Source organism: Gorilla gorilla, chromosome 7 (assembly GCF_029281585.2).
Source record: "Gorilla gorilla gorilla isolate KB3781 chromosome 7, NHGRI_mGorGor1-v2.1_pri, whole genome shotgun sequence".
Lineage (NCBI taxonomy): Eukaryota > Metazoa > Chordata > Mammalia > Primates > Hominidae > Gorilla > Gorilla gorilla.
In genome coordinates, this window is record NC_073231.2 from 144553752 (window position 1) to 144581374 (window position 27623).

At 45.3% G+C, this 27623-nt stretch overlaps 1 protein-coding gene across 1 annotated transcript in view; it reads right to left on the reverse strand.

Annotated features, from left to right (window-relative positions):
- COL22A1 (collagen type XXII alpha 1 chain) overlaps positions 1-27623 on the reverse strand; it is a 325869-nt gene that overhangs the window by 145985 nt on the left and 152261 nt on the right. The window contains exons 18-23 of the mRNA XM_055348666.2: positions 25750-25794; positions 21265-21309; positions 20962-20991; positions 20637-20690; positions 16934-16987; positions 3129-3182 (exon numbers count right to left, since the gene is read on the reverse strand). Coding sequence (XP_055204641.2) covers positions 3129-3182; positions 16934-16987; positions 20637-20690; positions 20962-20991; positions 21265-21309; positions 25750-25794 — 282 coding nt within the window. The remainder of the gene's footprint in view (positions 1-3128; positions 3183-16933; positions 16988-20636; positions 20691-20961; positions 20992-21264; positions 21310-25749; positions 25795-27623) is intronic.

Genomic DNA, 27623 nt, shown 5'->3' on the forward strand with positions numbered 1-27623 from the left:
GAATGAATAAATCCATGAATGAATAAGCAAATGCATGATAGTAAGCAGGAGAAAACAGAGGCCAGGCCCAGGCAAGGTAGACACATGGATATGTCAGGAAGAGTGAATCAAAGGAAATGGCTGAGATGCATAGAAACCCAGGCTCTTGCGGTGGAGAAACAGGAATGCTTTTACACTGTTGGTGGGAGTGTAAATTAGTTCAACCACTGTGGAAGACAGTGTGGCAATTCCTCAAGGATCTAGAACCAGAAATACCATTTGACCCAGCAATCCCATTACTGGGTATATACCCAAAGGATTATAAATCATTCTACTGTAAAGACACATGCACACACATGTTTATTGCAGCACTATTTACAATAGCAAAGACTTGGAACCAACCCAAATGCCCATCAATGATAGACTGGATAAAGAAAAGGTAGCACATATACACCATGGAATACTATGCAGCCATAAAAAAGGATGAGTTCATGTCCTTTGTAGGGACATGGATGAAGCTGGAAATCATCATTCTCAGCAAACTAACACCGGAACGGAAAAACAAATACCACATGTTCTCACTCATAAGTGGGAGTTGAACTATGAGAACACATGGACACAGGGAGGGGAACATCACACACTGGGGCCTGTCAGTGGGTTGGGGGAAAGGGGAGGGAGAGCATTAGGACAAATACCTAATGCATGTGGGACTTAAAACCTAGATGACAGGTTGATAGGTGCAACAAACCACCATGGTACATGCATACCTACGTAACAAACCTGCACGTTCTGCACATGTATCCCAGAACTTACAGTAAAATAAAATTAAACTTTAAAGAAAAAGAAACCTGGCCTCTTAGCGTAAGAGTGGCTGACCTGAACACAGCTTCGATTCCATCAGGCAGTGGCCCCATCCAGGCCACCAGGTGGTACATACTGCAAATGCTATATTGCCTGGTTCTGAACCACTGAGATCCCTGAACACATCAGGGTGCACAATTACAGGGTGCTACTCCCTGCCATGAAAGCCTGGTAATATTTATATCTATAGCACATAGCTCAATGTCTGGCCTTCAGTAAAGATTCACTGAATGAAAATGACTTCAAAGTTAAAAATGAAAGAATGAAATCTCTTTTCCCAGATAACAAACAAAGAGTTGTAGGGGGAAAAATTATAGCTTAAAATAATTTGATCGAGCTGCATTGATGGTGAATTTTAAAATACACAAGGTTGACTCACTATGAAGCAAGGTAATAAAACATAAGGCAAAACCCACGCTATTTTTCATTATTAATAGCAAAATGCCACAGTGAATGTGAAATCTTTAGAACACTGTGAATTATGATGATCGTATATTCTTATTCCCTGCTGCATCCTGACCTGAATGAAGGGTGCAGAAATGAAGTCTCAGATTGCATCCAAGGTACCATCTTTCACTAGAGTGCTTTCATGTCTGCCAGTAGGAAAAACTGGCTTCTGAAGTGCAGTGAGCACTGTTTTCGGGACGAGTGCCTCCCTGCCAATGAGGGATGGACAGTGTGACCGCCACCCCAGGGAATCTGGTGTGGAGGTGGGGCTGTCCAGTCCCAGGTGGTGCTGAAGCCAGGTGCTTTACCACAGCTCCAGGAGAACCAAACGGAAGAGCCCAGCAGTGACTTGTGCCCACCTGCTTGGTGCCAAAGAGGCCAGGAGAACAGGGACAGCCACATCTGTCTACCCCGTGTGCGCTATGCCTCAGGACCTCATTATCACCTCTCATAGTCACTGCTCTTCTCCTCAACCTTCAGGTGTGCCCTCCTTTTTTATGGCGAGAGCTGAGCACTGGGTTCCCTCTGTGACTTCTGCTTGCTGATCCTGCTTCAGCATGAACTTACTGATGCCAGGGGAGGCCCAGATCAGGGGACAGGGGTGAAGCTTTGGTGGGTGGGGGGGTCAAAGAAAGGATGAAGGGAATTCTGTACACTGCAAAGGCCAGGCATAGAGCTTCAGGGGCTTGCCATGTTTTGTCCACACTGTGGTACCCTGTGGGGGACTCATGGTGATGCTGCATTTGAAAATAAGGAAGACTAAGACAGTTTAGGGCCTTGGTCATGTAGGGAGGAAGGGATTTGAAGCCAGGCGTCTGCCTAGCAGAGGGTGGCCCTGAGTGAAGCCCTCTGCGCCTGGAGCCTCACCCCTCATCTACGACATGGGGACGAGGACCCTGAGGGTGCCTATCTAGATGGGTGGGTGTCAGGATCCACATGGCCGGCACTAGGATGGCACAGCTGGACCTGTGGAAGCAGAGCCAAGTATGGCCTGTGGGAGTTGGGCCAAGTATGAGGACAGAGGAAGCTACACCAGAACTGAGTCCTAAGAGACCCAGAGAAGCTGGAAGGAGGAGGAGGAGGCAGAGAATCCAGGGAGCGAGAACAGCACCTGCCTAGGAACAGAGGCCTCTGAGACTGGGGCCCTAACCCCATCATTTTACAGATGGGGAAACTGAGGCCCAAGCAGGGGAAGGACTTGGCCAATGTCCCAGTGTTTTGGAGGACAGACTGAGACCCAAACCCAGGCCTCTTAGCTCCTATGACAGTGGCCGCCCTTTTGGTTTTCTGGCCTCTGTGGCTGATCCCCTTACAACTCTCACTGGGTTCATCTTCCTACCCCTGCTGCTCCATGCCCTGTGCTCCAGCGGCACCACATGCTGCTCCATTCCTGCCCAGCACTGCGCTGCGGTGCACCAGGTCCCTGCAGAGCTGTGCCCCAGGGAAGGCCCTCCCTCTGCTCATTCCAGCCTGGCTGGCAGTGCCTTGTCTGCCAAGGCGAGACAAGCCTCTTCATGACTGATTTCCCCACCACCTCGTCCTGGGGTCCCCCTTCGCCTCCCAGCACTTCCCTTTCTCCTAGGACTGCTCATCACTTTTATCACCCCCATCTGCCTCCAGATGGAAATTCCTTCAGGATAGCCAACAATGGCCATTCAGCTCCCACACAGGACAGCAGAGGAGGAGGGAGGGAGGACACGTGACCCACTGGCCGTTCTTTTTAATAGTTTGATGAGGTGACCAGCAGGATTCTGGCTGCCCACATGAGAGCTGCTGCCTGGTCATTTATTTAATCAGAGAAAAGCAGTGTTACTATGGAAGAGAATGTAAAAGGTAGTTACCTGCAGCCCCAGCAATCCAGGGATTCCAGGTGGTCCCATGTCACCTTTCTTCCCCTGAGTGTAAAAGAAGAAGCTAAAATTAACAAGCAGGCAATTGTCAACCAGAGCTGGTTTAATAATGAGTCTCGGTGGACATTTGGGTCTTTATTACTCTCAACCTCCCAGATTAACAATCGTCCCTCAGGAGTGCCCCACAGAGGAACAATGTGGGATCAGAAAAAGGACTCAGGCTTTTTCTGAGGTCAGGAGTAAGGCTTGGGATCCCAGCTCTGTAACGTAAATGTGTTCGGTAACTCATGGCCCCATATTCAAAAGATACAGAAAGGTATACCCAAGAAAAGTCTCCTTTTAATCCCAGTCTCAGCCACTGAGTTCCTTTCCTTGGAAACAACTAATCTTACTAGATGCTGGTTAATTTTCCCAGAGAGATTTTATGCATTGGTGAGCCTTACACACGCACACACACAAACACACACACTCCCCCTGTACCCCGTTTCTTCACAGACTTCAGCATGCCATTCAATCTGTTAAACTTTGCTTCTTTGTTTCCATTTAATTTATCTAAGCCACATCCCATATCACATGGAGAGTTGCTGGTATCCTTTATACAGGTGCATGGTTTTCCCTGTGCAAATGAGGCATGATGCATTGAAACAACCCCCTCCTCGTGGCTAGGTAGGTTACTTAGGGCGTTTCTGCTCTTCTGCTGTGGGAATCCACGCTTCAGTGCATACATGTTCAGTATCCAGCAGGGTGATGTTGTGGGATGACCTGAGGCCATCTCCTTAAATAGGGGTAAGGTGTGTGTTGGTTAGTTTAATTTACATAATGTGGTAATGGCATATATTGTATAACAGAGGTTATCTGAAGAACAGAATATGCCCTTTTTGGCATTGTCCTGGTGGTTTTCTTGATTAAATAAAAGCACTGCAATCAAGAATTGAAAGTAAAATAAGACCTTGATAAGATCTACATTTTTTGAGTGTCTATTTCACGGCAAACTCTCTTTCTAGTTCTTCCCACATGATCCTTTCCTAATTTACTCTGCAAGAGGACCCTGGAATGCCCATGTTCTCATGCCATTGATGAGTGTGCAGATCGAGGCTCAGAGCTCATGTCTCTCTTGTTGCACAGCTAGTAAGGGGCAGAGTTCAGATCACACCCAGTTCTATGCAGACTTGAAGCCTGTGCCAATATTGCTGGCCTCTCAGGGCTCTGAAGAATCAAAAGGGATGCTTTCTACAAAATAACTCTAAGTGTATCTGTGAGATTGTAAAACTTGATATCGTCCTCTCCTTTCATTCAGCAACTCTGGCCCTCTTCTCTCTGCCCCTTGGTGACTCTTGCTTATCTCCACTGTCCCGGAATCCCCAACTCAAGCACACCCTGGGAGCAACAGGGAGGATGGATTAAGGCTGTTCAAGTTGCTTCTCTCACTGCCCAGCATAACCCATAACATTGCCTTGGACCAGCCCACCATTCTCTCTCCCCAGAACCACTGCAGTAGCCTTCTAAACAGTGCCTCCCTTAACACACTTGGCCATTGCACTTTTCCCCTCAAAGCAGCCAGGATGATATCATTAAAACATAAATCATGTCACATCTCCTCTGCTCAAAACACTACAGTGCCTCTCAGCTCACATAGAGCAGAACTTTAATGACCTCCAGCCTGCCCTCCATGACCTCATTTCCTCCAACCCTCTTCTCATTTCCACGTACTTTTTTCCCACCTCCAGCCACACTGGCCTCCCACCTCCACCTTGAATCTGCCAAATGCATTCCAAACTGAAGGTCTGTCCACTGGCATTTCCTTCTGCCTGGGTTTGTTCCCCAGGTATCCACATAGATCAATTTTTCAATTCAATTTGGTTTCTGCTGAAATGCTCCTTTAACTGAATGTCTTCTTCGGCCAGCCTCACCAGAATAGCACTCCCTCTGTCCCATTGTGTCTTCTCACGCTGCCGTAATTTCCTTAGTGTGGATCCTCACCAGATGCACCATTGGCGTTTGTGCTTATTTATTGCATGTCTACCCCTACTAGGACACAAGCCACCTGAAAGTGGAGTCGGGCTCTGGTTTTGTTTGATGCTATATACTGTAGGCTCAGGACAGTGCCTGCCACACAGTGGACATTCAATAGACATTTGTAGGCTGAATAAATCATCCCTTTGAGAATTATGCAGTCCCAAGCCATGACGGTGGCACTGAGGATAGCAGTGAAAAGTTAGAGAAAAGTGATATCAGGGAGGAAGGGAAGATACAACTTGGAGATTTGTTGACTAGCAGAGTGAGTGAGCCTGGTTTAGAAGCCCCTGGATCCACACCTTTGCGCCGTGAACCCATCAGGCTGGAGGGTGCGATAATGTCTGGGTCACAACGAGTTTCTCGATACTTGCCAGGTAGAATTCAAGATGTGGTCACAGATACCTTCAGAAGACAGCCAAGCCTTGGAGGCACTGGGTTTCTCCATCCATCTGATCCAGCTCTGATTAATGCAGACATCGGGAAGCTGATCATAAGACAGCTAAGAGTTGCCAGCTCCCCTTCCTCAGGGAAAGGAAACCAGACACCTTCCATTTTCTATCTAGACAGACACCCCCTCCAATTGCTTCCAGGGGATTCTATAGAGAGTCACCGGTTATTTACAAGATGAATAAACCATTTTCCCTCAAGGTCAGTGGGAGGACCTGGTGAATAATCATCGGAAGTTAGAATCCAAGCCAGCAATGTAACTGTGTTGAGAGGAAAGACTGAAAGGAGAGATTGGAATATCTAATGGTTGGTAAGAAAGGATGAGAGAGAAGAGATGCAGAGGCCTGGGCCATGACTGAGCAGAATGACTCATTAAGATGCCGTCGTGGTCGGGGGATGAAGCATCAGTTCCCTCTCCAGGGTGACACAATCACCATTTGGGGATGCAGCAAGGTCTCAGCAGCGATCCGCTTCCTGAGCTGACCCAGGATCTTATGTAACAACTTTACTCATGCTCAGGAAGGTGAACACCTAAGTTGACAACAGGATTTGTAAAAGGCATGAATTCAGGAGGTGTTCCTGTGCCAGGAAAGTTGAATCAATTGATCTGGAAGAGCAGATGTATGGGCAAGTAGGAGGCGCGTGGTAGACAAGAGAGAAATGCAAAGAAACACATCTATGGAAGCAGACACCATAAGCATTAGGTTTTCAGCAAGGAGAAAGAAACCAAAAAGGTGGCAAGAGGCCAGAGAAAGAAAAGTGTCAGAGCAGGTCTTTCATGGGTCATCCATGAAGGGGCATCATCCAGAGAAGCCTCAGGGTAACATCTCTCTGGCATCTGTACCTTCCGCACCCCCAGCATCATGGGCCATTCCAGTGCCTCTCAAAGGTGGCCTTCCTTCCTGTAGCCACAGCCACAGGAACCCACCCTGTTCCCAGGCCCAGTCTCTTCCTTCAGGCCCTCCTGGGCCAACCTCTGCAGGCATCTGAGCTGTTTGATTTGGAGATTCCTGGGGTTCTAACCTACCTTTTCAGTTTGGTGTCCAGGGTTCACACCATCATCTCCTAAGCAAGAGCCCAAATGGACTGCTTAGCTCAGCCCCAAATACCCACTTAGGACTTCTGATGCCTGAGACGTTGCCATGCTGCTCCGTCTGTCTGTAATCCTCCCTTCACATCTCAGCCCATCAAAATCACATCCCAGTTCAGTGCCACCTCTTCCATGAAGCTTGAGCAGAAATGACAACAGCTCAAATGATGAGAAATAAATACTTGAGTCATGGATTTCCTGGGGCCACCCAAGAGCTAACAAGTTAGAATTGCCGGGGTGGGGTACAAAGCTCCAAGTGAGTATAATCAAAGGAATTCTCTGTGTTCTTTCTCCAACGCCTTTCCTCTATGATATTGTAAGGAAAAGAAGTTTAAATCTAAGGTACATTGGAAGGATAAGCCATTTAACTCTGAGTCTTTGTTTTCCCACATGGAAGATTATAATCATGATAATTATTTCAAAAGATAATAGGAGAAGAAATGATTTAATATTTGAGGAAGTTATTTATAAAACACAATAAAGCATCCCTCAACTGTAACAGAGAGTGATGAGAATGAGGAGGAAGATGATAATGACTATGAGGAAGAAGAAATAGTGAGAGTCATATTCTGGCTCCTTTGTGTTCTTGTAGTGGGTGATAGACTGTGTGTCAAACAGATCTGGTTTCAAAATTCAACCTCCTAGCAGTGCCACAGAGTTTAAATTGGATGATGCCCACAAAGTACTTAGTAATAGTGGTTATGGTGATGACAATGGTAGCAGTTGGTGATTTTGATGATAATAATGGTGGTGGTGGCGGTGATGGGGTCTTGTGGTGGCATTGATGATGATGGCATTAATGGTTATGGTAGTGATGGAGTTGCTGGTGATGGTGATGGTGATGATGGTGGTGATGGTGATGATAGTAGTGATGGTGATGGTGATGATGGTGATGATGGTGATGATAGTAGTGATGGTGATGGTGATGGTGGAGTTGATGGTGATAGTAGAGTTGATGGTGATGGTGATGGTAGAGTTGATGGTGATGGTGATGGTGGAGTTGATGGTGATGGTGATGGTAGAGTTGATGGTGATGGTAGAGTTGATGGTGATGATGGTGGTGATGGTGATGATAGTAGCCATGGTGATGGTGATGGTGGAGTTGATGGTGATGGTGGTAGTGATTGTGATGATGGTGGAGTTGATGGTGATGGTGATGGTAAAGTTGATGATGGTAGTAGTGATCGTGATGGTGATGGTGGAGTTGATGGTGATGGTGATGGTGGTGATGGTGATGATAGTAGTGATGGTGATGGTGGAGTTGATGGTGATGGTGGTAGTGATTGTGATGGTGATGGTGGAGCTGATGGTGATGGTCGTAGTGATTGTGATGGTGATGGTGGAGTTGATGGTGATGATGATGGTAGAGTTGATGATTATGGTAGTAGTGATTGTGATGGTGATGGTGGAGTTGATGGTGATGGCGATGGTAGAGTTGATGATGATGGTAGTAGTGATTGTGATGGTGGAGTTGATGAGGGTGATGGTGGTAGTGATAGTGATGATGATGGTGGAGTTGATGGTGATGGTGATGGTGGAGTTGATGAGGGTGATGGTGGTAGTGATTGTGATGGTGATGGTGGAGTTGATGGTGATGGTCGTAGTGATCACAATGGTGATGGTGGAGTTGATGGTGATGATGATGGTAGAGTTGATGATGATGGTAGTAGTGATTGTGATGGTGGAGTTGATGGTGATGGTGGTAGTGATTGTGATGATGATGGTGGAGTTGATGGTGATGATGATGGTAGTAGTGATTGTGATGGTGGAGTTGATGGTGATGGTGGTAGTGATTGTGATGATGATGGTGGAGTTGATGGTGATGGTGATGGTGGAATTGATGATGATGGTAGTAGTGATTGTGATGGTAGAGTTGATGAGGGTGATGGTGGTAGTGATTGTGATGATGATGGTGGAGTTGATGGTGATGGTGATGGTGGAGTTGATGAGGGTGATGGTGGTAGTGATTGTGATGGTGATGGTGGAGTTGATGGTGATGGTCATAGTGATCACGATGGTGATGGTGGAGTTGATGGTGATGATGATGGTAGAGTTGATGACGATAGTAGTAGTGATTGTGATGGTGGAGTTGATGGTGATGGTGGTAGTGATTGTGATGATGATGGTGGAGTTGATGGTGATGGTGATGGTAGAGTTGATGATGACAGTAGTAGTGATTGTGATGGTGGAGTTGATGGTGATGGTGGTAGTGATCATGATGGTGATGATGGAGTTGATGGTTTTGGTGGTAATGATGGTGATGGTGATGGTGGTGATTGTGGTGATGGTGATGGTGATGATGCTAACATTATTGGTGGCAGTGGTGATAGTGGCAACTCTAGTAAAGGTAGATGTAGCAGTGGCTATGTAATCTCTGCATTTTTGTCCCATACCTGGTTTCAGAGATTTGAGAAGTGCTAGAAAAAATAAATTTTGTAGCAATAAAGAGCTGTTTTACTAATGATAGGCCTGTTTCTTGTCATTTTTCTTTTCTTCTCTTTTAAATTGCTACCCAGCACAATATCTGGATTAAGTGTTTGTAATTTATCAAGAGGGCAGATTTTTCAAGCCATTCTGAATGCCAAGATGCTGAGCGGAACTGGTATTTCCAAGGTTGCCTGTCTGCCCACGGAGAGGAAGGAAGCCTATAAATTCAGAACAGCAACTCTGTCCCGGCCAGGATGAGTTAACACAGTCATCTGAGGGGCCATTAACAGATAAAAGGATTGCTTGTGCAACTGATTCTAATATGTGCCGTATGGTCTTCTGCTCAGTTCCTGTTCTCCAGGCCTCAGAATGTCAAACATGATTATTTTCTACTGGTTAGAGCTGAAACCAGGTGTGCAGGGAAAACCCAGGGTGTCCTGATATAAACCCTGGCTTCATGCCATGAAATGAATCAAACAGTAGCCTAGGATCCAAACAACACTGTTACCACCTGGTAGAGCAGGAAAAGGCAGGAAAAAGATTTTAGAATGAAAAAGGAAAACGAATTCAACCTAGGCTGCCACTGCAAAAAAAGACTGGCCATGTTTCCTTCCTCAAATCTACTAGAAATCAGAGCTGGTGGGCCAGATAACCTTCAACAATAATGAGACTCTTGGTTCCAAGCGAAAGCCAGGTATTAAGCTGATGTGTGCCCAGTGCATCCTATCGGACAGGCATGGTCAGGTATTGAGGGTCCTAGATCTATTCAAAGCATGCACAGCAAGGACAGTTAACTTCCATGTTAGAATTCTGATATGCACATGGATACACACACACACAACACACACACACACACTCACACTCACAATATTGAAGCAAAGAGGGTGGAGAATTTGGAGCCAGGCAGATCTCATGCCCCAGGTATAAGTACCCTCACTACCTACAGCCTGGGTGACACTCAGTAATTTGATGTATACCTTTAAGTCTTAGAATCCTAATTAGTAGAATGGGATTAAAACCGCCATACCTCAGAGAGTCCTTGTGGGAATTAAATGAGAATCATTGGTGCAAACAGTTCCCTAGGGAAGTGCCTGCTATGCAGTGACTATTCAATCAATGTTATTTCCTTTCTCCCTTCTCTTAGCTATACATCTATAAAGAGAGATTCCATTTTTAAAATGCGTTCTTAAAGTAAATGACAGTCAAGAACACAGTGAGATGGGTGGGGAGCACTGCCGTCTTTGTAAGAGGGGACATCTTGTTGGATAGGATCACCTCTCCAGTCCTCATCTATTGATGACAGGGAAGAGAAACCAGAAGATACTGAGAAAATGATCAGATGAACCAAAGAGGTTGTCACCCGCTGTGGGAAGAGCAATGACCAAGATCTAAGTGACCTTGAGAAGGTCATTCACGTTTCTGGATACATTTCTCACTGTGAGTCTCAAAGATCCCTGCTGCCACCATGCTTCTATAGACATCCCAAATTTTACATTTTGTTGAAATATGTCACAATATACAATTTTTTTTTTACCAACTTTTCTTTTTTTTTTTTTTAAATGTTCCAGAGAAGATGAAAGATGATGTCTAGGCGATTTCAGCTGAGACTCAGTGCTACAGAGCAAGGCAGGGCGTAAGAAGGGACCACATTCTCTTCTCCAAAATGAGGCATCCCCTGTGGAAGGTGAGAACCCAGGTGACCAGGCACCCAGTTCTGAATCTTGTCCTCTTCTAATCATTCACTTATGTTCCTTAACTGTATGAGATTATATTAATGTCATTACCTATTTAATTAATGCCATTATCTATTTATGCATATTTTATAGGCATATTCCTATTGTATTTATAACTATGTTATGTGTCCATAAAATATGTATGTTTTACAGGTGTGAGGGACTCTTCTCATTACTGTGGTTATAAAAATAAATAAGAAAAAGTCCCTCCTCTCATAGTCTTACATTCTGTTAAAGAAAACAAAAACAAATTCTCAAATGAGAAAAATATCAGATAAATCTGCAGAAAATTAAAATGGTATGGTGTGAGAATAACAGTGACAGCCATTTTGAGGTGGATGATTCGGGCATGACAATTTTTTTTATTGGAAAAGTGAGCCTTCTGGAAGCTCTGAAAGGTCCCACTGCTGCAGTGGCCTTGAGCCAGGCTGGTTCTTCCGCCAAAACATTCAGGATTCAGACGCAACTGCAGCATCTCTCATTTCAACTAGGTGACAGTGCTCCCTGATCAACCTCCTTAATGCCCAGCTCAGACAACAGGCAGGAAATTAAAGCCTTGGAAAGAGAAATGCAGTCCTTCTCTATCTCTCTGCCTGGTGACTGCTACCGCCCTCCAGCAGGCAGGCAGGCAGGCGGGCAGGTGGGCGAGCATCTCCTGCAGCTCTGGGGATGGCGTGGAGCGTGCCTCGCTCTCAATTCTCCCTTTTACCATGTCAATGTGGAAAAATACCAGCTTTGTCCAAAATGAATGCATTTACTTTGCCGAGGATTATCCTGTCTGCCTGTTGCTAATCTCTAAAATAAAGGGCCTGGGTTCTGTTGCCCCCCAACCCGTGTTTAGTGTCTGTCTCTCCATGCCCAGGTTCCAGCCTGCTGTCAGCCGTCAGCCTCGTCTCTTCCCTTGCACAGCCTGAGCATGTGCAGTGATGCCCAGGAGCTCTTCTGAGTGATGTTTCAATTGAAGTTGATGAGGAGGAAATGACAGGTCATGGCAAGGGAAGGAGAGAGATAATTTTTTGAATAAGTCATTTTGTCTTGCATTTTCCTGACTCAGCTAGAGAGCGACTAAACAGGAAGCTGCTTCCAAGCCCACAACATTACAATTTGTTTCTACTCCCTTTTTCTCCATAGATGCAGGCACTGAGCTAGCAATATCCATAGGACAGAACACAACCTGAATCAGGGAATCACCTTTGATGACTGAAAGGCCATGGGCCCCCCAAAACCCACTTGCTCATCGTCCTTGATTCACTAGAGGAAGCAAGACAAGCGGGGAGCCGTCCTCTGTGTTGCTCTGCACCCTGTGCTAATGCTCCCACCATCCTGCCTTGTCACTCTTAGTTGACTCTCCTCTGCTAGACGCTGGGCCTTTCAGAGCATGACTTCTGCCCTTTCCTCAGCATGTCCTCCACCTGGCATCTGACCTGAACCAGGATGGGTGCTCAGAAGCCCTGTGCTCTGCCCAGCCCCTGCCCTTTCTCAGTGGATCACCGTGGGAGCCTTCTAACTGGCCTCCTTCCTGCAGTCTGTTCTCAACGCAATAAGACACATGAATGTGTTTAGGGTGCAACCCGGGCCCTGCCACTGCGACCCTCAAAACCCCAGAATGAGCAACCACGACCAGAAATGTATGAGATAGGCCCATCTGGAACCTGACATTATTTGATGCAGCTTCAAGAAGCAGTGTTCATAGATTTAGGTAAAATAATGGTATTATGGTTCTGTGTCTCTTAAAATTCCTTCTCTTTTGGAGACAACATACTGAAATATTTAGAAACAACATGATGTGATGATTTTAGGACTTGCTTTCAGTGAATTCAGTGGTGGGTAGGAGTGTTGGTATATAGAAAAGAAGTTTTTCAATAACTTATAAATGTTGAGTGCGTTTAGGGTATATGAAGGTTCATTTTACTGTCCTTTCTACTTTTGTGTATGATCATTCATCATAAAACATTTAATCATAAAACTGTTTTATCATAAACTTGTTTTTCATCATAAAACATTTTTTGAAAACATGGAAAAGCTCCACTGGTTACTCGCAGTAAAAGCCAAAGTCCTTATAATGACCCACAAGGCCTGAAAGGAAGCTTGTCTCCTGCCAGGCCCCTTGCTGGGTCCAGCCACATGGACCTCTGGGCTCCACCACTCCACACCTGCGCCTGCCCCAGGACCTCTGCCTGTCAGGCTCTTCCCCAGCTATCAGTTTGGCCAATGTCCTCACCTCTGGAGAAAATTGTCTTCATGGGGCCTTCCTGAATCACCTGCTTACATGCTATTTCATCTCTTTCCCCCGGCCTGCCAGAATATAAACAGCATGAGGGCATGAGCTTCCTTCTTCCTGAACTACTCACTTGCCTACAACAATGCCTGGTACCCCGTGATACAGAAGAAGAAATGTTTGTTGAATGGATGAATTTGTGGAAGGAAAGGTGAGAAGAAAAGGGGCAGGAGGGAATAAAAGCAAGTAAAAGAAAAATAGGAAAAAAATTGGAAAAGGGAACACAAGAGGAAGAAAAGAGAGACTGGTTGAGAGTCCCCGGTAAGATGCCAGCAGAGCCTGAACTAGAAGCCATGTCTGCAGCTATTTTAATTACACCAATGAGTTTCCAAACTGAAGAGGAAGAAGTCCAGGTTGAAGCTGAGGGGCACAAGCAAGTGTGCAGAGGCAGGATGCCTTCTCAAGGGGGCACTTCCCATATCCAAAACACTGATTTCAATGCTCCCATTGACTCCCATGGAAAACTCACTCACTCCTGCAAGGCTACCTCAAACATCACCTTTTCCCTTGGATGTGCCTGTTTCCAGCCCCCCTGCTCCTCTCAGTGGCCTCCCTCAAGCTGAGATCTCCCTCTGTCCTCTGAACATCTGTAGTCTTCCTCAGTCTCCATTGAGGTCATCTGTTTATATGCACTGAGCTCCTTAGCTGACCTGTGAGCTCCTGGTAGCTGAGACCTTAATGTTTTCAGAAAATCCCAAAGCATTCAGCAGAGTGTCTGTGCATCACAAGAAGTCAACATGAGCTTTCTGACAGACTGACACATGGAAAGAAAGAAGGGAGAAAATGAGAAGTCAGACTTTGGGGACTCACAGCCCCACATGCGAATCCCTGAGGGGTCACTGGTGGCTGTGCTGTATCAGAGCCTGTCCTTCATCTGCAGAAATGGGGATGGCAGGGCTGTTATGGGAGCTGCCATGTAATTGGAGCTCAATAAACACCATATCCTACCCCTGCCCGTCATCACTGCACCCCAACCCCTCACCCTGTTTGCTTCTCTGGATCTCCTTGTTTTATTCCTCAAATCTCCAGACCCAGTGCATTGCCCAATTTCCAAGGCCTGTGGGTTGTGTTAAGCTCAGATCAGGCCAAGCACCATTGCATGGGTGGCTGGTATTGCTCAGAAGGGTAAAAAGTGTTTCGGAAGATGACAGCAGTCACCCTGGGAAGCACATCCAGCAGGTTTAAAGAAGTTGTATCTAAGAAAGTGATATGGTTTGGCTGTGTCCCCACCCAAATCTCATCTTGACTCCCATAATTCCCACGTGTTGTGAGAGGGACCAGGTGGGAGATCATTTAATCATGGGGGCAGTTTCCCCCATACTATTCTTGTGGTAGTGAATAAGTCTCACAAGATTTCATGGTTTTACAAGGGAAACCCCTTTCACTTGGTTCTCATTCTCTCCTTGCCTGCTGCCATGTAAGGCATGTCTTTCACCTTCTACCATGATTGTGAGACCTCCCCAGACACATAAAACTCTGAGTCCATTCACCTTTGGCCATGATTGTGAGGCCTCCCCAGCCCCATGGAACTGGGAGTCCATTAAACCTCTTTTCCTTTATAAATTACACAGTCTTGGGTATGTCTTTATCACAGCATGAAAATGAACTAATACAGAAGGTATGAGCCTGATGAGTGAGCTCTGGGCAAGATGTTCCCTCCTTGCCTTAACAAGAGTAAATTAGATAAAGATGTAGATTTTAAAAACCTTCACAGTCATCTTTATATAAACAGTTCCACCCACCATCTAACTCTACTTTGGAAAAATAACAATTGCCCAAGTTCAATGCAAAATGAAAAAAGCTTCACGTACACATTAATTACATAAATGTACAGAGATTGTTGTTTTCTCTTAAGACTGTGCAGAAGCATGTGCAGGAGCATGTTGAGAGAATGACAGCCATGTCAGCGGTCACATCATGCTGCCCAACCAGGGCCAAGTCCCTTACTGAGCACTTTTTCTCCTAACAACACAGCTGATGGTGACATCTTCCCCACTGTAGCAAGAAGTAAACCGGCCTGGAGAGACCAGGTAACTTGCAAGGGTCACACAGCTGCTGAGACGTGGATCAGCGCTTCAATCCCAGGTGCATCTTGTTCTGAAGCCCAGGATCCTTCCACTCTACGGAGGAGAGAGACACCTGGCTTTGACCCACCTGACTGCCTCACTTGACTGACAGGGAAACTGAGCCAGGGGTGGGGATGCTGAATGGGAAGTGGGAGCGAGTGAATCTCTGATACAGTTTGGCTGTGTCCCCACCCAAATCTCATCTTGAATTGTAACTCCCACAGTTCCCACACACTATGGGAGGAACCCGGTGGGAGGTGATTGAATTATGAGGGAAGGTCTTTCCCATGCTGTTCTCATGATAGTAAATGAGCCTCAGAAGAGCTGATGGTTTTAAAAACGGGAGTTTCCCTACACAAGCTCCCTCTTTGCCTGCTGCCACCCATGTAAGACGTAACTTGCTCCTCCTTGCCTTCTGCCATGATTGTGGGACCTCCCCAGCCATGTGGAACTGTAAGTCCATTAAACCTCTTCCTTTTGTAAATTGCCCAGTCTCGGGTATGTGTTTATCAGCAGTGTGAGAACAGACTAATACAATCTCTCTCACCCAGTGCATCTTCCTGATGCCTTTCCCCATCTCACCTAGCCTTAAAATAAATTATTTGTAGAATTTTGAGAATTCAAAAGGGTTATAGGAGGCACAGTTCTTTGAAAACCAAAGATCGAAGTTAACCAGTGGGTAAGCACAGGTCAGAGTCGGCGCTGAATGAGAAGAGCAGGCCACCCCCTTTCAGGACTGAGGATGTGAAGTGTGATGGGGAGGCAACCCCCTTAGACGAAGTCAATCCACAGCAAAATATATGGCACTATCCACGTCACTGAGCTACAGACTGTGCAGGCTAAGAGAGGCCATACGTGGAATGAGGGCTGCCTCTCCCAGATGCCAGGACTCCATTCCTACCCACCCATCAGTGGTGTAAACCTCCAGAGGCAGGAAGCTCACTGGTCCCTGGAGCTACCTGCCCCGTCTGTGGATGCCTGTGGCCCTCAGATTGTTAACCATGTGAACTAGTAAAAGGTGGTACAAGCTTAAGGGTTACAGTTCAACAAATGTGAGCTGACTTCCTGTCCTGTGCCAGGTACCTTGGTGGGAACTGGGGACACAGAGTTGAGTCTGGCTTTCAGTCCAGTTTGCTGTGGGAGCATCGGAGGGGATAGGGGTACAACCCAAGCAGGCTTCTGCAGCCCTCCTCAGAAAGTACGGCATTGTTTCAAGAGCTGAACTTACTGATGAATTATACCCTTATGGTGTGTACAATCTAGATAGGAAAACAGGTGCTTAATTAAATTAATTAAATACCATGAGATATCATATCCAATAATGTGCACAATCTAGATAGGAAAACAGGTGCTTAATTAAATTAATTAAATACCATGAGATATCATATTCAATAATGGCATGGATATATTAGATGCACTCAGTTGCCTCTTCTCTGTATACCCTCAGCACTGGGCTTCCCCGCTTTGGGGCTGTGATCACCCAATGGATTCATGTCTCTCTATATATGACTCCTGGCAGACAACAGACTGATCTCCATGTCCCTGAAGCCCAACTCAAGGCAGAACACATAGTAGAGCCTCAACCATGTTTGATGAACTGAATCCAACCCTTCATTCTACTTCCAATATTCATTTCAAGTCCCTGAAACTGACACTGTCTATCTTCTCTGCATGGCATTATAAAATGGGGACCAGTGTGGGTGAGCTGAGGAATCACAAAGAAAAGAGAGTTTACTTACTCGGAGACCTTGCAAACCAGGAGGTCCATCCCTGCCTTCTGGGCCTATTGGACCCTTTAGGAGGGAGAAAAAGGAAAAAGAGAGAGAAACATAATGGTAAATGCAGGGCTCAATGGCATAGCTTAGGCTTTAGAATCTCACCCTCATTGAATAGTGTAATACCATCCCATTCTGATGGGGAAATTCGGAGGTCCCATTCTCTCAAACCTATAACACTTTAAAACATGTACGTCTATCAGATCTGATTAAGTATGTTGAGCAGTCAGGATGTAAGAAACCTAGTTCGTACTTTATACTGAGTACTGTAAGCATCCAACAGCTTGCTTTAGTGGTTTGCACAAAGCACACAGAAGCGAATTGTCTGGAACCTAAGTGTCTTTGATTCTAAGCCCAGTGCCCTTTCCCTGCAGCCTGCTGGCTCAGAAAGAACTGGCATAGACTATCTGACTCTCAGGCAACAGTGATATGCAAAACATGATAGTCTGGACAAATGAATGAAACTGCCTAGGAAAGATCAATATCAATTAACCAAGGAACACTGGCACAGGGAGGGGTCATACTGACCTCATTCGAATCCTGCCCCCTCGTCCTGCCTCGATTCTGCCTCATGAGCTCAGGCAAGTCACTTGGTGCCGTTAAACCTCGGTTATCTCATCTCTGAAGTGGGGATGATACAACCACCTACTGAGCAGTTATGAATGGGTTCTAAAGCTGGGGCACAGCATCCAGGCCCCCTGACAGCACCCTGATTTATACCACAGAATGAGGCATACCATGTGAGTGGGAAACTGAAACCCTAAGCTTAAGCTGTGACTCTATCACCACTTCTGGGTGAATTTGGCCAGAAATGCCCTCTCTGCACTTCAATTTCCCCATCTTCAGTAAATATTATTTTCATAATTATCATACTAATAGCTACTGCTGCTAAATTTTGTGTAACTGTACGTGACCAAGCTGCATTTACATCAAAGGTCCTTTCTCTTAATAACGCCATGTAAATGAATAAATCAATGGACAAACTGCAGTAATTAAAGGTGTGGATCTCTCTTCCTAACAAGGAGATTCTGTTGAGCTCAGGACACACAGAAAGAGAAGGCCCTAAAGGCATGAGTTTTTTAAGCGTCAAGAAATGTCTGGCATTGATCTACATCTCTGGCCATTTAGTGACTCCACGAGACATTGGTAAAACTATCAAAGCCTGTTTCATCTTGGGGAAAGGATGAAAGATGCCAGCATTTGGATGCAGAATGCTGAACACTGTTTCCATTTCAAGAATGGGATATATTTTCCTCTCTCTGGGATTGCTGAACACAAACTCAAAATTTTCCATTCTCGACAGAAGTCACTGAAGCCAGCTTCTCAATTCAATTCAACCCAATGAATATTTAGAAAGTAACTGCTCTGCAGAAGGCCCCGAGCTAGGTGCTGCTGCAGATTCAAAAGCAGAGAGAAGTGACAGTTGATATCAGCACTGGGCTCAGTCAGGCTCCATGGCGCTCTGCCTCAGAGAGCAGCTCATTTAACCTCATAGTGTGTTTACATAGGAGAAGATGCTGCTGCGGTAGATTTCCAAGTTAGGGGTGAATCGAATGAGGATGGGAGATTAAGCAATGTCACTGTCACCAAAGCCACAAAATTACTTGGTGGACAAATTGGGCCATGAAATCAGGTGCTCTGGTTCCTAATCCCAAGTACCTTCCATGACCCTATTTCTGTAGCTCATGCTGCAGTCAGGTTCACTTTAGTGGCCCTCTTGAACACCTGCCGCAGGGCTAGCTCTACAAGCGTGTGTTAAGTTCCCACCATGTGATAAACCCTGTGGACTGAGAGACGGGAGAGATGTTGGTCCTCGACTGAAGAATCTTACAGTCTTGGGCCTCTCGTTACTGTTCTTCTCTTAATAAGGCCTTTAGTTGGGCTGTTTGCTTTTTGAACACTCCAAAGGGAATCTTATCACTAACATCATGTATTGTACTAAATCCCATTCTGTCTAGGCTAGAAGACATCTTCAGAACCACGGGGAACCCCGTGGGGCATCAGGCTAAGATATCCTGAATTTTGAAAGTAGGTAGATTCAAGACCATCCGCATGTCCTGTCTAATGGACCCTAGAAATGGTACGTGCAGGGGATTCCAATTCATCATCTAGAAATTGCAAATGTTTACTTGCAGTTATTTCTTTTTTCACATAGCTGCTTCTTCAGACTCTGAGGGTGCCTCATGTGTTATTTCATCCCTATATCTTCAGCCTTAGTATTTTGCTTGATATAAGGTAGGTGGTCACAAACGTTTGAGGTTTCTTCCTTCTCTCCCTCCCTCATTTACTGTAACAAAATCTAGGTAAAGGGTGAGGACTACCCATATATTTTCATCTCAGGAAGAGGCCAAGAAGTTTGCCTCATGATTAAGCAGAGCTAGCTATCTTTAGCTTCTTCTTCTGTAATGGGGACCATGAAGTAAAGTAATTCCCCCTTACGGAGCTCAGAGGAAGGATTGTATACTCCATGGTGAAAACAGCAGAGGCTGCACAGTCAGATCTAGGTTCAAGTTCAGTTCTGCTTCTCAAGAGCTATGTGACTTTGTGCAAACCACTCAATGTCTCTGCACTAATGTTTTCATTGGTAAAAGATGAAAAATAACATCTTCACCCTTGCAGACTTAATATGCATATATTTGCACAAGAAAACATATATAGTATAGACCTTCAATACTTGCCAATAATAGATCTGAAATATACATGTATGTATGCATAGAAAGGTAAATATTGGAACACACTGCGTTCTCTGCATTATCTAGTTTAAATCTCTCAACAGTTACAATTGTGGGCAGCTCTGGAAACCGAACCTGGGGAGGTCACAGAGACATAAGTTAGATTTTCTGATCCAAAATCTTTGACATAAAATTGTTCTAATTTTCCTAGAACTAAACATCCCTTAAGTTTCTTCTAGCTTTACCCCAGCAAAAACATATAAATATATCCTCATAAAGAGTGGGCCTCAATAGCTTAAAATAAATCTGATCTATGTTCATTTATAAGTCAGTTATTTTATTCCTTTCAATAAAATACAGTAACTTGAAAGCAACAGCAGCACATTGCCAGAAGAAGCAACTTTAAAGCAGGGACCCTGTGGAGGGTACTGTATTCTTACTAATTATTCTCGATATCTGAACTCGCATCATAAGATGATCACAAGGGCCCTTTGGATGGCCGCTTCCCAACTGGTGATTTACATATCATTAAATTCTTAGCAGAGGGAGAAACCAGAGGCTGAAATGTCCCAGGCCACTGCAAAGTCAGAACTGACCAGAAACATGGGAAAAGTGAGTGTGTTGGAAGTGATTCAATCGGCATGCAAGTGTCCAGTGTTTTTATTCTACTTTATCTGAAAGGAAAATAAAACATCAAACTGAATCCCCAGAAACCCCCATCGTGGCCCGTTGGGGACTGGGGGCTCTGAAGGCAGGGTGCCCACACTTCAATCCCGTTCCACACATGGCAACTGCCTGATGTGGAGAGAGTTATCCCACCTATTCCAGGCTCAGTTTTTCCTACGTGAGACGTGACCGCAACAGCACAACCCACTCAGGTGATGTGAAGGCGCTTGAGATAATGCCATGCTCAGGCTGGGAATGACTATGATCTCCAAACCCATTGGTAAGAGAAGTGTGCAGAGCAAACCCTGTGCAGGAGAGGGACAACTTACTGGAGCTCCTGGAGGACCGGGGGGGCCTTGGTGACCTCTGGGTCCTGGAGCTCCCTGGTAACACAAGCCAAACAGGTGTTTAGTCATGACTTTTCCCCCATATGATCAGGCCCACCACCACCCATGGCCCTTTCCTGACTCAAAGTTTCCTTTCCAAGTTCTCGATAGGGAGCAGAGGTATGGGAGTGGGTATTTGCATTTCTGGCAGAAAGGCAACTGGAGTCTGAAAGGCTCCATCTGAGTTCAGCCTGAGATCATGGTTGTGGCTTTTCTGTTTCTGCTGTGACCTAAATCCCCATGAGAAGAGGACGCGTGTGCCTCTTACCTGTTCCCCTTTCAAGCCCTCCTGCTGCACCTGAGAGACAAAGCAAGCGTTAGCAAAGGTGCTGGCATTTCTGTAACCACAGTCAACCTCTCTCAGCTGCACTAACGCCATTCATTCACAGGCCGTGATGTCATGCCGTGCCTCCTGACTTTTCTCTGATTCTGCCCCATTTTTAGTGTTGAAAGCCTTCTATCCAACCGATGTCCTTGGAAGAGCGTTGCCTTATTCTTAGAGGTGAAGACTCATCCAACCACCCAATCCCACCAGCGCCTGCATCCATGATTCAAACCACTGCTGACTCACCACCGAGCCCGGTATACCAGGCGGCCCTGCAGGTCCCACGTCACCCTGCACAGAAACAACAAACATTTCAGCATAGTTACTGGTGCCACCTTCTGCGGCAGCCCCATCCCTCTGAGGCTCATTCTTGCGGGCCCAGGGGACCACACCCCTCCCTGTGCACCACCACACATATCTTCGTCTTGCCCGAGCCTGCTGTCTTGTGATATTCTCAAAGTTCGGGGTCTGATCCTCATCTCTGCCTCAGATCATAGGCTTCTTGCAGGCAGGAGTCTTATTTTCTATTTTGTGCACATCCAATCTAGTGCCTAGATTTGGGTCATGTTCCATGAACACCTCATGGCCCTCACCAGCCTCTGCGGCTTGAGAGCAGCCTCACTGAGCCCCTGCCTGCGCCAGCCACTGTCTTTGCACCGTGAGAGCTGTGATGATATATTTTGGCAGGTCTCTTATGCCAGGTTCATAGCTCCGCACACTGTCAGCATTCAATAAGTATTTATCAAATAAGTAACTAAAAATGTGGCACTGCTTCTCATCCATTTTCATTAAGTCACTTTATACACAAGGCTTGTCTCCTGCCTCCTCCTCCTTGGCCTCCAGGTCCCCTGGGCTATGACAGCTGTGGCCTGACCAGATGTTCCAGGGTGTGTGCTACAACTTGGTCCTAAATGAAGCATATTTATCAATTTTGATCACAGAAAAATCTTTAGTATTATTTCTATGTTGCCTTATGGCTAAAGCAAGGAAAATACATATAGTCAATGTTTCCACACATGACGTAGGGACATAACTTTTCCTTTTACCTGGAGCTTAGCTCAGGGAGCATGGGAAACATTCAAAACCTGTTGTTAATGAAGCTAGTAAATGAATAAATGAATCACCAATTAAAGCTGAAAGCATCTATTAGGTCTTAAGGCTAAGGGGGAAGACTAAATGGCTCAAGACACATGCTCACTGCCTTCGGGATTCTGTTCTATGGACAGGAAATGTTTCCTCTGAGACCAAAATGGATACATTCACAATGTATCTTCCAATGCCCTGTCTCCCATCCCTGCCCGAGACCTGGAAAAATCACCTGGCTTTTCACAGCATCAAGTGTTTTTCTAAAAATCCCGATCCATCATGTTTTATGTCAAAAACCTTGAGTGCCAGTTTTCTTCATTGTACCTTCCTGTTTTTCACACAGAGAAATTGAGTCCTGCCTCAGAAACGCTTCTCTATTCTGTTTTATTCTCTCCATGCTGCCAGTACCCCTGCACACACGTGCACACACACGAGCACATATTCTCACACACATGTGCTTGCACACACACTGCATTCACCACTCTATAGCCCCTGCAGGCACTTCCAGGACATGAGCGCGTGAAGATCTCCATACACTCAGATCCCAGCGTGGATATCAAGTCACTTCTTCACGAACATCCTTCAACTCCTCCAAACAGAGTCAGATTTCCCCTAGACTCCCACAAACCTTATTCATATCTTGGTAATACAGGATTGTTAGAAGACATTCTGAGCTATACTATGTGTGTGCGTATGTGTGTGTGGAGGGAGAGAGAGAACGGCTGAATAATGAATCTTTTGAGGTTCAAAATCGTGTCTTTTTTATGACTACTTTGTGTCACTGTCACATTCCCTTCTGTTGGTTTCATTGTTGTATTTCTCATAATATTATTATTATATTACACCACAAAAAGTGAGTTTCCAATAACAGTTATGAAATCAATTAATCAACACATGTTTTAATTACTCTCAACTCACCATATAAGGGCCAATGTTCCAACAAATTTGGTAGGAAAACTACGACCCTCATATCCATCCCTAACAACTGTGTGTATACAGCTAACAGTTATTGGAGAGACTCTGCCTTCCAGGCTTTTCTTCAGGGACTGGACATGGATTCACTCTCGTTCTCTATGATACTATCTTTCCTGTCTTAAAGATGAGGAAACTGGGGCACAGATACACTGAGTAACTTGTCCAAGGTCAGAAGTCTAGTACATAATAGGACCAAAAGTCTTTCCTAGAATCAATTTCTTCCCACAATATGGGTGACACATTTTTGTAAAGATCAGTTGTGGCCACTGTGGTGGCCTGTCTCCACGACGGTCCCCCGTAGTCCCTGCTTCCTGCATGCAACCCTGTGTGGGGACTTCCCACACCATCCCCATTCCTCTATGTGACTAACAGCAACAGCAGACGTGCTGGGAGGTGACTTCCAAGATTCGGTAATAAAAATGACTGTGGCTTCCATCTCAGACTCCCTCCTTTCCCCCAACCTTGAACCAGTCACTGCTCACTTTTGGGGAGCAATTTCCCTTTCTGTGCACAGTACTGTGGAGAAGCCCACGTAAAAGGGAAGTAAACATCTCTGGCCAACAGCTGTCAAGAAACTCGGGCCTACCGGTGACGACATGAGTGAGCCTGGAAGTAGATTCTCCAGCACCAGTGGACCCTTGAGATAACTATTAATGTGTCCCCACTGACAGCTTGTCTGCCTCTCAGGAGAGATCGTGAAGCAGAACAATCCAGCCATGCCATTCCCAGATTCCTGCCCTCAGAATCGTGTGAGATCATACATGATTGTTTCCAACTACTAAGTTTCAGGAAGATTTATTACACGGCGGTAGGTAACTAGTGCAACCATAAACCCAATCCAGTAAAATCATTAAAAGGGCATAAAAATGCATCCCCTGATATTTAGATCTGCAGTAAATCATCGAATGGACAGGCAGATAATATGATAGGCCTTGGTCAATAATCAGATTCACTTTGGGGCTTGGGCAAGAAACTGTAATTGTCTAGACTTCGGTCTATTATCTGTAAAATGAAGCAGTTTAAAAAGACCGTCTCTGTAGTTCCAGTGACTCTCCCAAATTGTGTAGCATCTAAGATTTGTCTCAAGGATGTGATCTCAGAATGAGATGAGAGGCATCATATCACCTGAGCTTCACTGGTTTCTTAATTATTTTAATGAAAACCCCAAAATCATGCCATGGTCCTTGACCTCCTCCCATTTCTGCTGCATTTGTCATAATAAGAAATAATTACTCAGCAGTTTCCCAAATATGAAGGGCAAAACCCAATCTCTAAATAAGGTGGAAGGTTGAAACTTATTGAAACTTATAACACACACACACACACACACACACACACACACACACACAGGCGGCAGCAAGAAATAGAGTCATCACCTAGATCCGACTTCAAGGCTCATTCCCTCTTTGTGACTTGAAATAAACTGCTTATTTTAGGACTTAGCATCCCCTGTCAAGGAACTGCAAGAATATATTAAAATCCTGACACCTGGATAATATAACAATATACATCTCAACTCTAAAAATACTTAGAAGGAGAGAGAATAATGAACTCGGCTAGCACTGAAGCCCGAGTGAGCGAGTTTGGAAGACATTAACTTTCTCCAGCCCCCATCCTAAGCTGAGGTCTGTGTCAGCCCGTACTACTTATTTATTTATAACAGATACCTTGTCTGCTTCCATAAGGAGTTGGAGCAGCCTTCTCCCGTATTTAGAGCATACGCTGGGAACCAGTCTGAGTCAGACAACGACCTTCACCTGAACTCTGCAGTGAGCCGCTCTGAGAAGAAGCGATGCTGATCGGGTCTCAGCCGTCTGAGCTGAGCTGGATGTCTCCCGTCTCAGCCCCTTCTCTCTCCCCAGTTATTCTCCAAGCCAATGTCTGATGCCTTCCTAAGGGCCTGTCTAGGAACCTGGAAGAATGTCATCCTCTTGTACTTGAGCTCAGGCTATGTCTCGTCACCCCTCCTATGCCAATCCAGAATACAACATCACACCTTCTCTTTTTCCTTCTTTGTGACCCACAATGCTTAGGAAGGCTATTTTCATGGACATTTTTGTAGGCCCTTCACATTTTGCAAAGAATGTCTACCTGCCACTCTTGCATCTGAGATGCAGAAATTCTTAGCAGCAAATTTACTTCATTAAACCTGGAAAAGATTCTAAAATAGATGACCAATATAGTAAGATACAACCCTTATTTTGTTTTTTAAATACCTAGGGCATTTTCAGGATTCTGATTCTGATTTTTAAAAATTGCAAAATGTAGTAGAGAAGGAGAAAAGAAAAGGAACAGAAAAGGAAAAAGTTTTTGTAAGATTTTTTAATATTTATTTATAGCCTTCCTTATTCCAAAAAGCATTGTAATGCTTTTTTACATTTTAATACATCTAAATATTATATAACAGAACTTATTATATAAATATTATATAACAGAACTTTCTTTGCTTTTCAAATGTATGTTTATTCCTAAAAGTAGAAAAAAAATTCAATATGATAGCCAGAAATGTCTTATGTGAGTTCCTGATGCCCCAGCCACCACCCTTTGTGTGTGCTTTGTTCCCAGAGTTGCCACCCAGGCCCCTTCCCTGAGCCTGGTTTGCCAAGGCGGGCAGTCCCCTCACCTGCCTGCCCAGGGCACGGAGCCCTTGACAGCCCCAGGCTTGCTCACCTTTTCTCCCTGGGGTCCTGCCACACCAGAAGGGCCAGGCCTGCCCTGGAGGAAAGAAAGAAAAGGCAGATTATGATGGGCACTAGGGATACAGTGGTGGGGTGTTGGGGAGAAAGAGGTTGAAAGACAGCTGCCACTGTGGCTAGACTTTTCTTCAGAAGCCAAAGTCCCTTTAGACCTGACTTTCTGGACTGTGCTTATTGCTAGAAAGTTCTTCCTCAACTAACCTAAGCTCCCTATCTCCATGCTTTCTCATCTGCAGTTGCGCTGGTTCTGCAGCATGGATAACCCATTCTGAGAAAACAAAGGACCCCTTCCTTAGGGATATGACGGCCTGGGCAAGAGGAAGAAGAAGCACATAACCAGGACCTGCCCCGGCCCAGGGAGCATAGAAGGTGGAGTCTGGTGGAGTTGAAGGAAATCCTTAGAGCTGAGGACTGGTGAGGCACCAGGGAAGAGGGAAGAGCCGCCCAGACTCTGGCCAGGATTAGTTAGGGCCACAGGGAAATCAAAGTCCCAGAAGGCTGGTGCAGGGGATGCTGAAGACTTGTCCCTCCTGCTCTTCAATGTCCCTGCTGGGAAGCTTTCCACCAGCAGCCAAGAGAACGCCTGAGCTTCCCCAGCTCCTGCAGGAGCAGGGCGTGGGAGCAGCCCAAGAGCCACAGCACAGAGCACAGGGTAGTCCTCAGCCAGCATCCTCACAGACCCCAGGGAGGGCCTGGAGGGCAGCTGCACAATCAATCTCCATCCATGGACAGAGGGCTTTGTATAGGAAAAGATCCTAAGGACATAGACATGCATTCAAGGATGCATGCGAAGCACCCTCACTTCCTCTGTACTCTGAACAGCAAAGATCTGTAACCCCACTGCCTGGCTTCCCCTGCACGCTGAGACCCTCGCCGGCCGGCCCACACCACCGGCACTAGGTCTGTGTGCTGGGTTATTGTTTTTTGCACACTCATCCATGGGAAGGATTCCTTTCCCTCTTTGCCATCACCAAGCGGCTATTTCCAGTGACGAGAGCCAGGCCTGGCAACCAGGCAGCGCACGATGGATATTTTTAAGCAAGCCAATAAATCGTGGTACATTCATACCATAGACCATTAACTGGTCATTTGAGTCAGGCCTTTGGTGAATATTTTTTTAAATGGTTCCATGTTTATGATACAATGTTGAGGGAAGAAAAGCAAGATATAAAAAGTATGATTCCAATGTGTTACCTGACAATAAATACAAATCCAGATATTTGTGGGAGATGGAATGAATTATAAGTTTAATTTATATTAATATAGTATATTAGAATATTTATTGTAATTCATTGACTTTTAATATAATTAACATATATATTTTATCTATGATTTCATTTTTATATAAATAAATATATTAATTGACGTATATGTTAAATTATGCTATGCAACATAGCATTTTACTAATTGGCTTTAATATGAATGTATGATTTTAGGTTTTATTTCATTTTAATTTTTAAATTTAAATATGTAAATGTAGTTTCTTTTGGAATAGATGATACGTTCACATGGTTCAAAACTGAAGTGCATAAACATGTAAAGTCCCCTTCCGGGGGCAACCAAGCAGCAAGGTTATCATTGTCTTATTTATTCTTCTAGCGACGGTCTTTGTAAGTCACCAGATGCATTTTCCCTACACCATCCCCAACACTTTTCTTTATTTTCCACTGAACCACATGTCTTGCAGACCCCTCACATCAGTGCATCCAGAGTTTCTTCATGAATGTCCTCAGCCTCATAGCACTCTCTGTGTCGATGCCTCCTGATTTATTTAACTAGCTTTGTACTGAGGAGCACTGGGGCTGTCTTGAATCTTTCCCTCTGGGGACAAGATGGCAATGAGCGCTG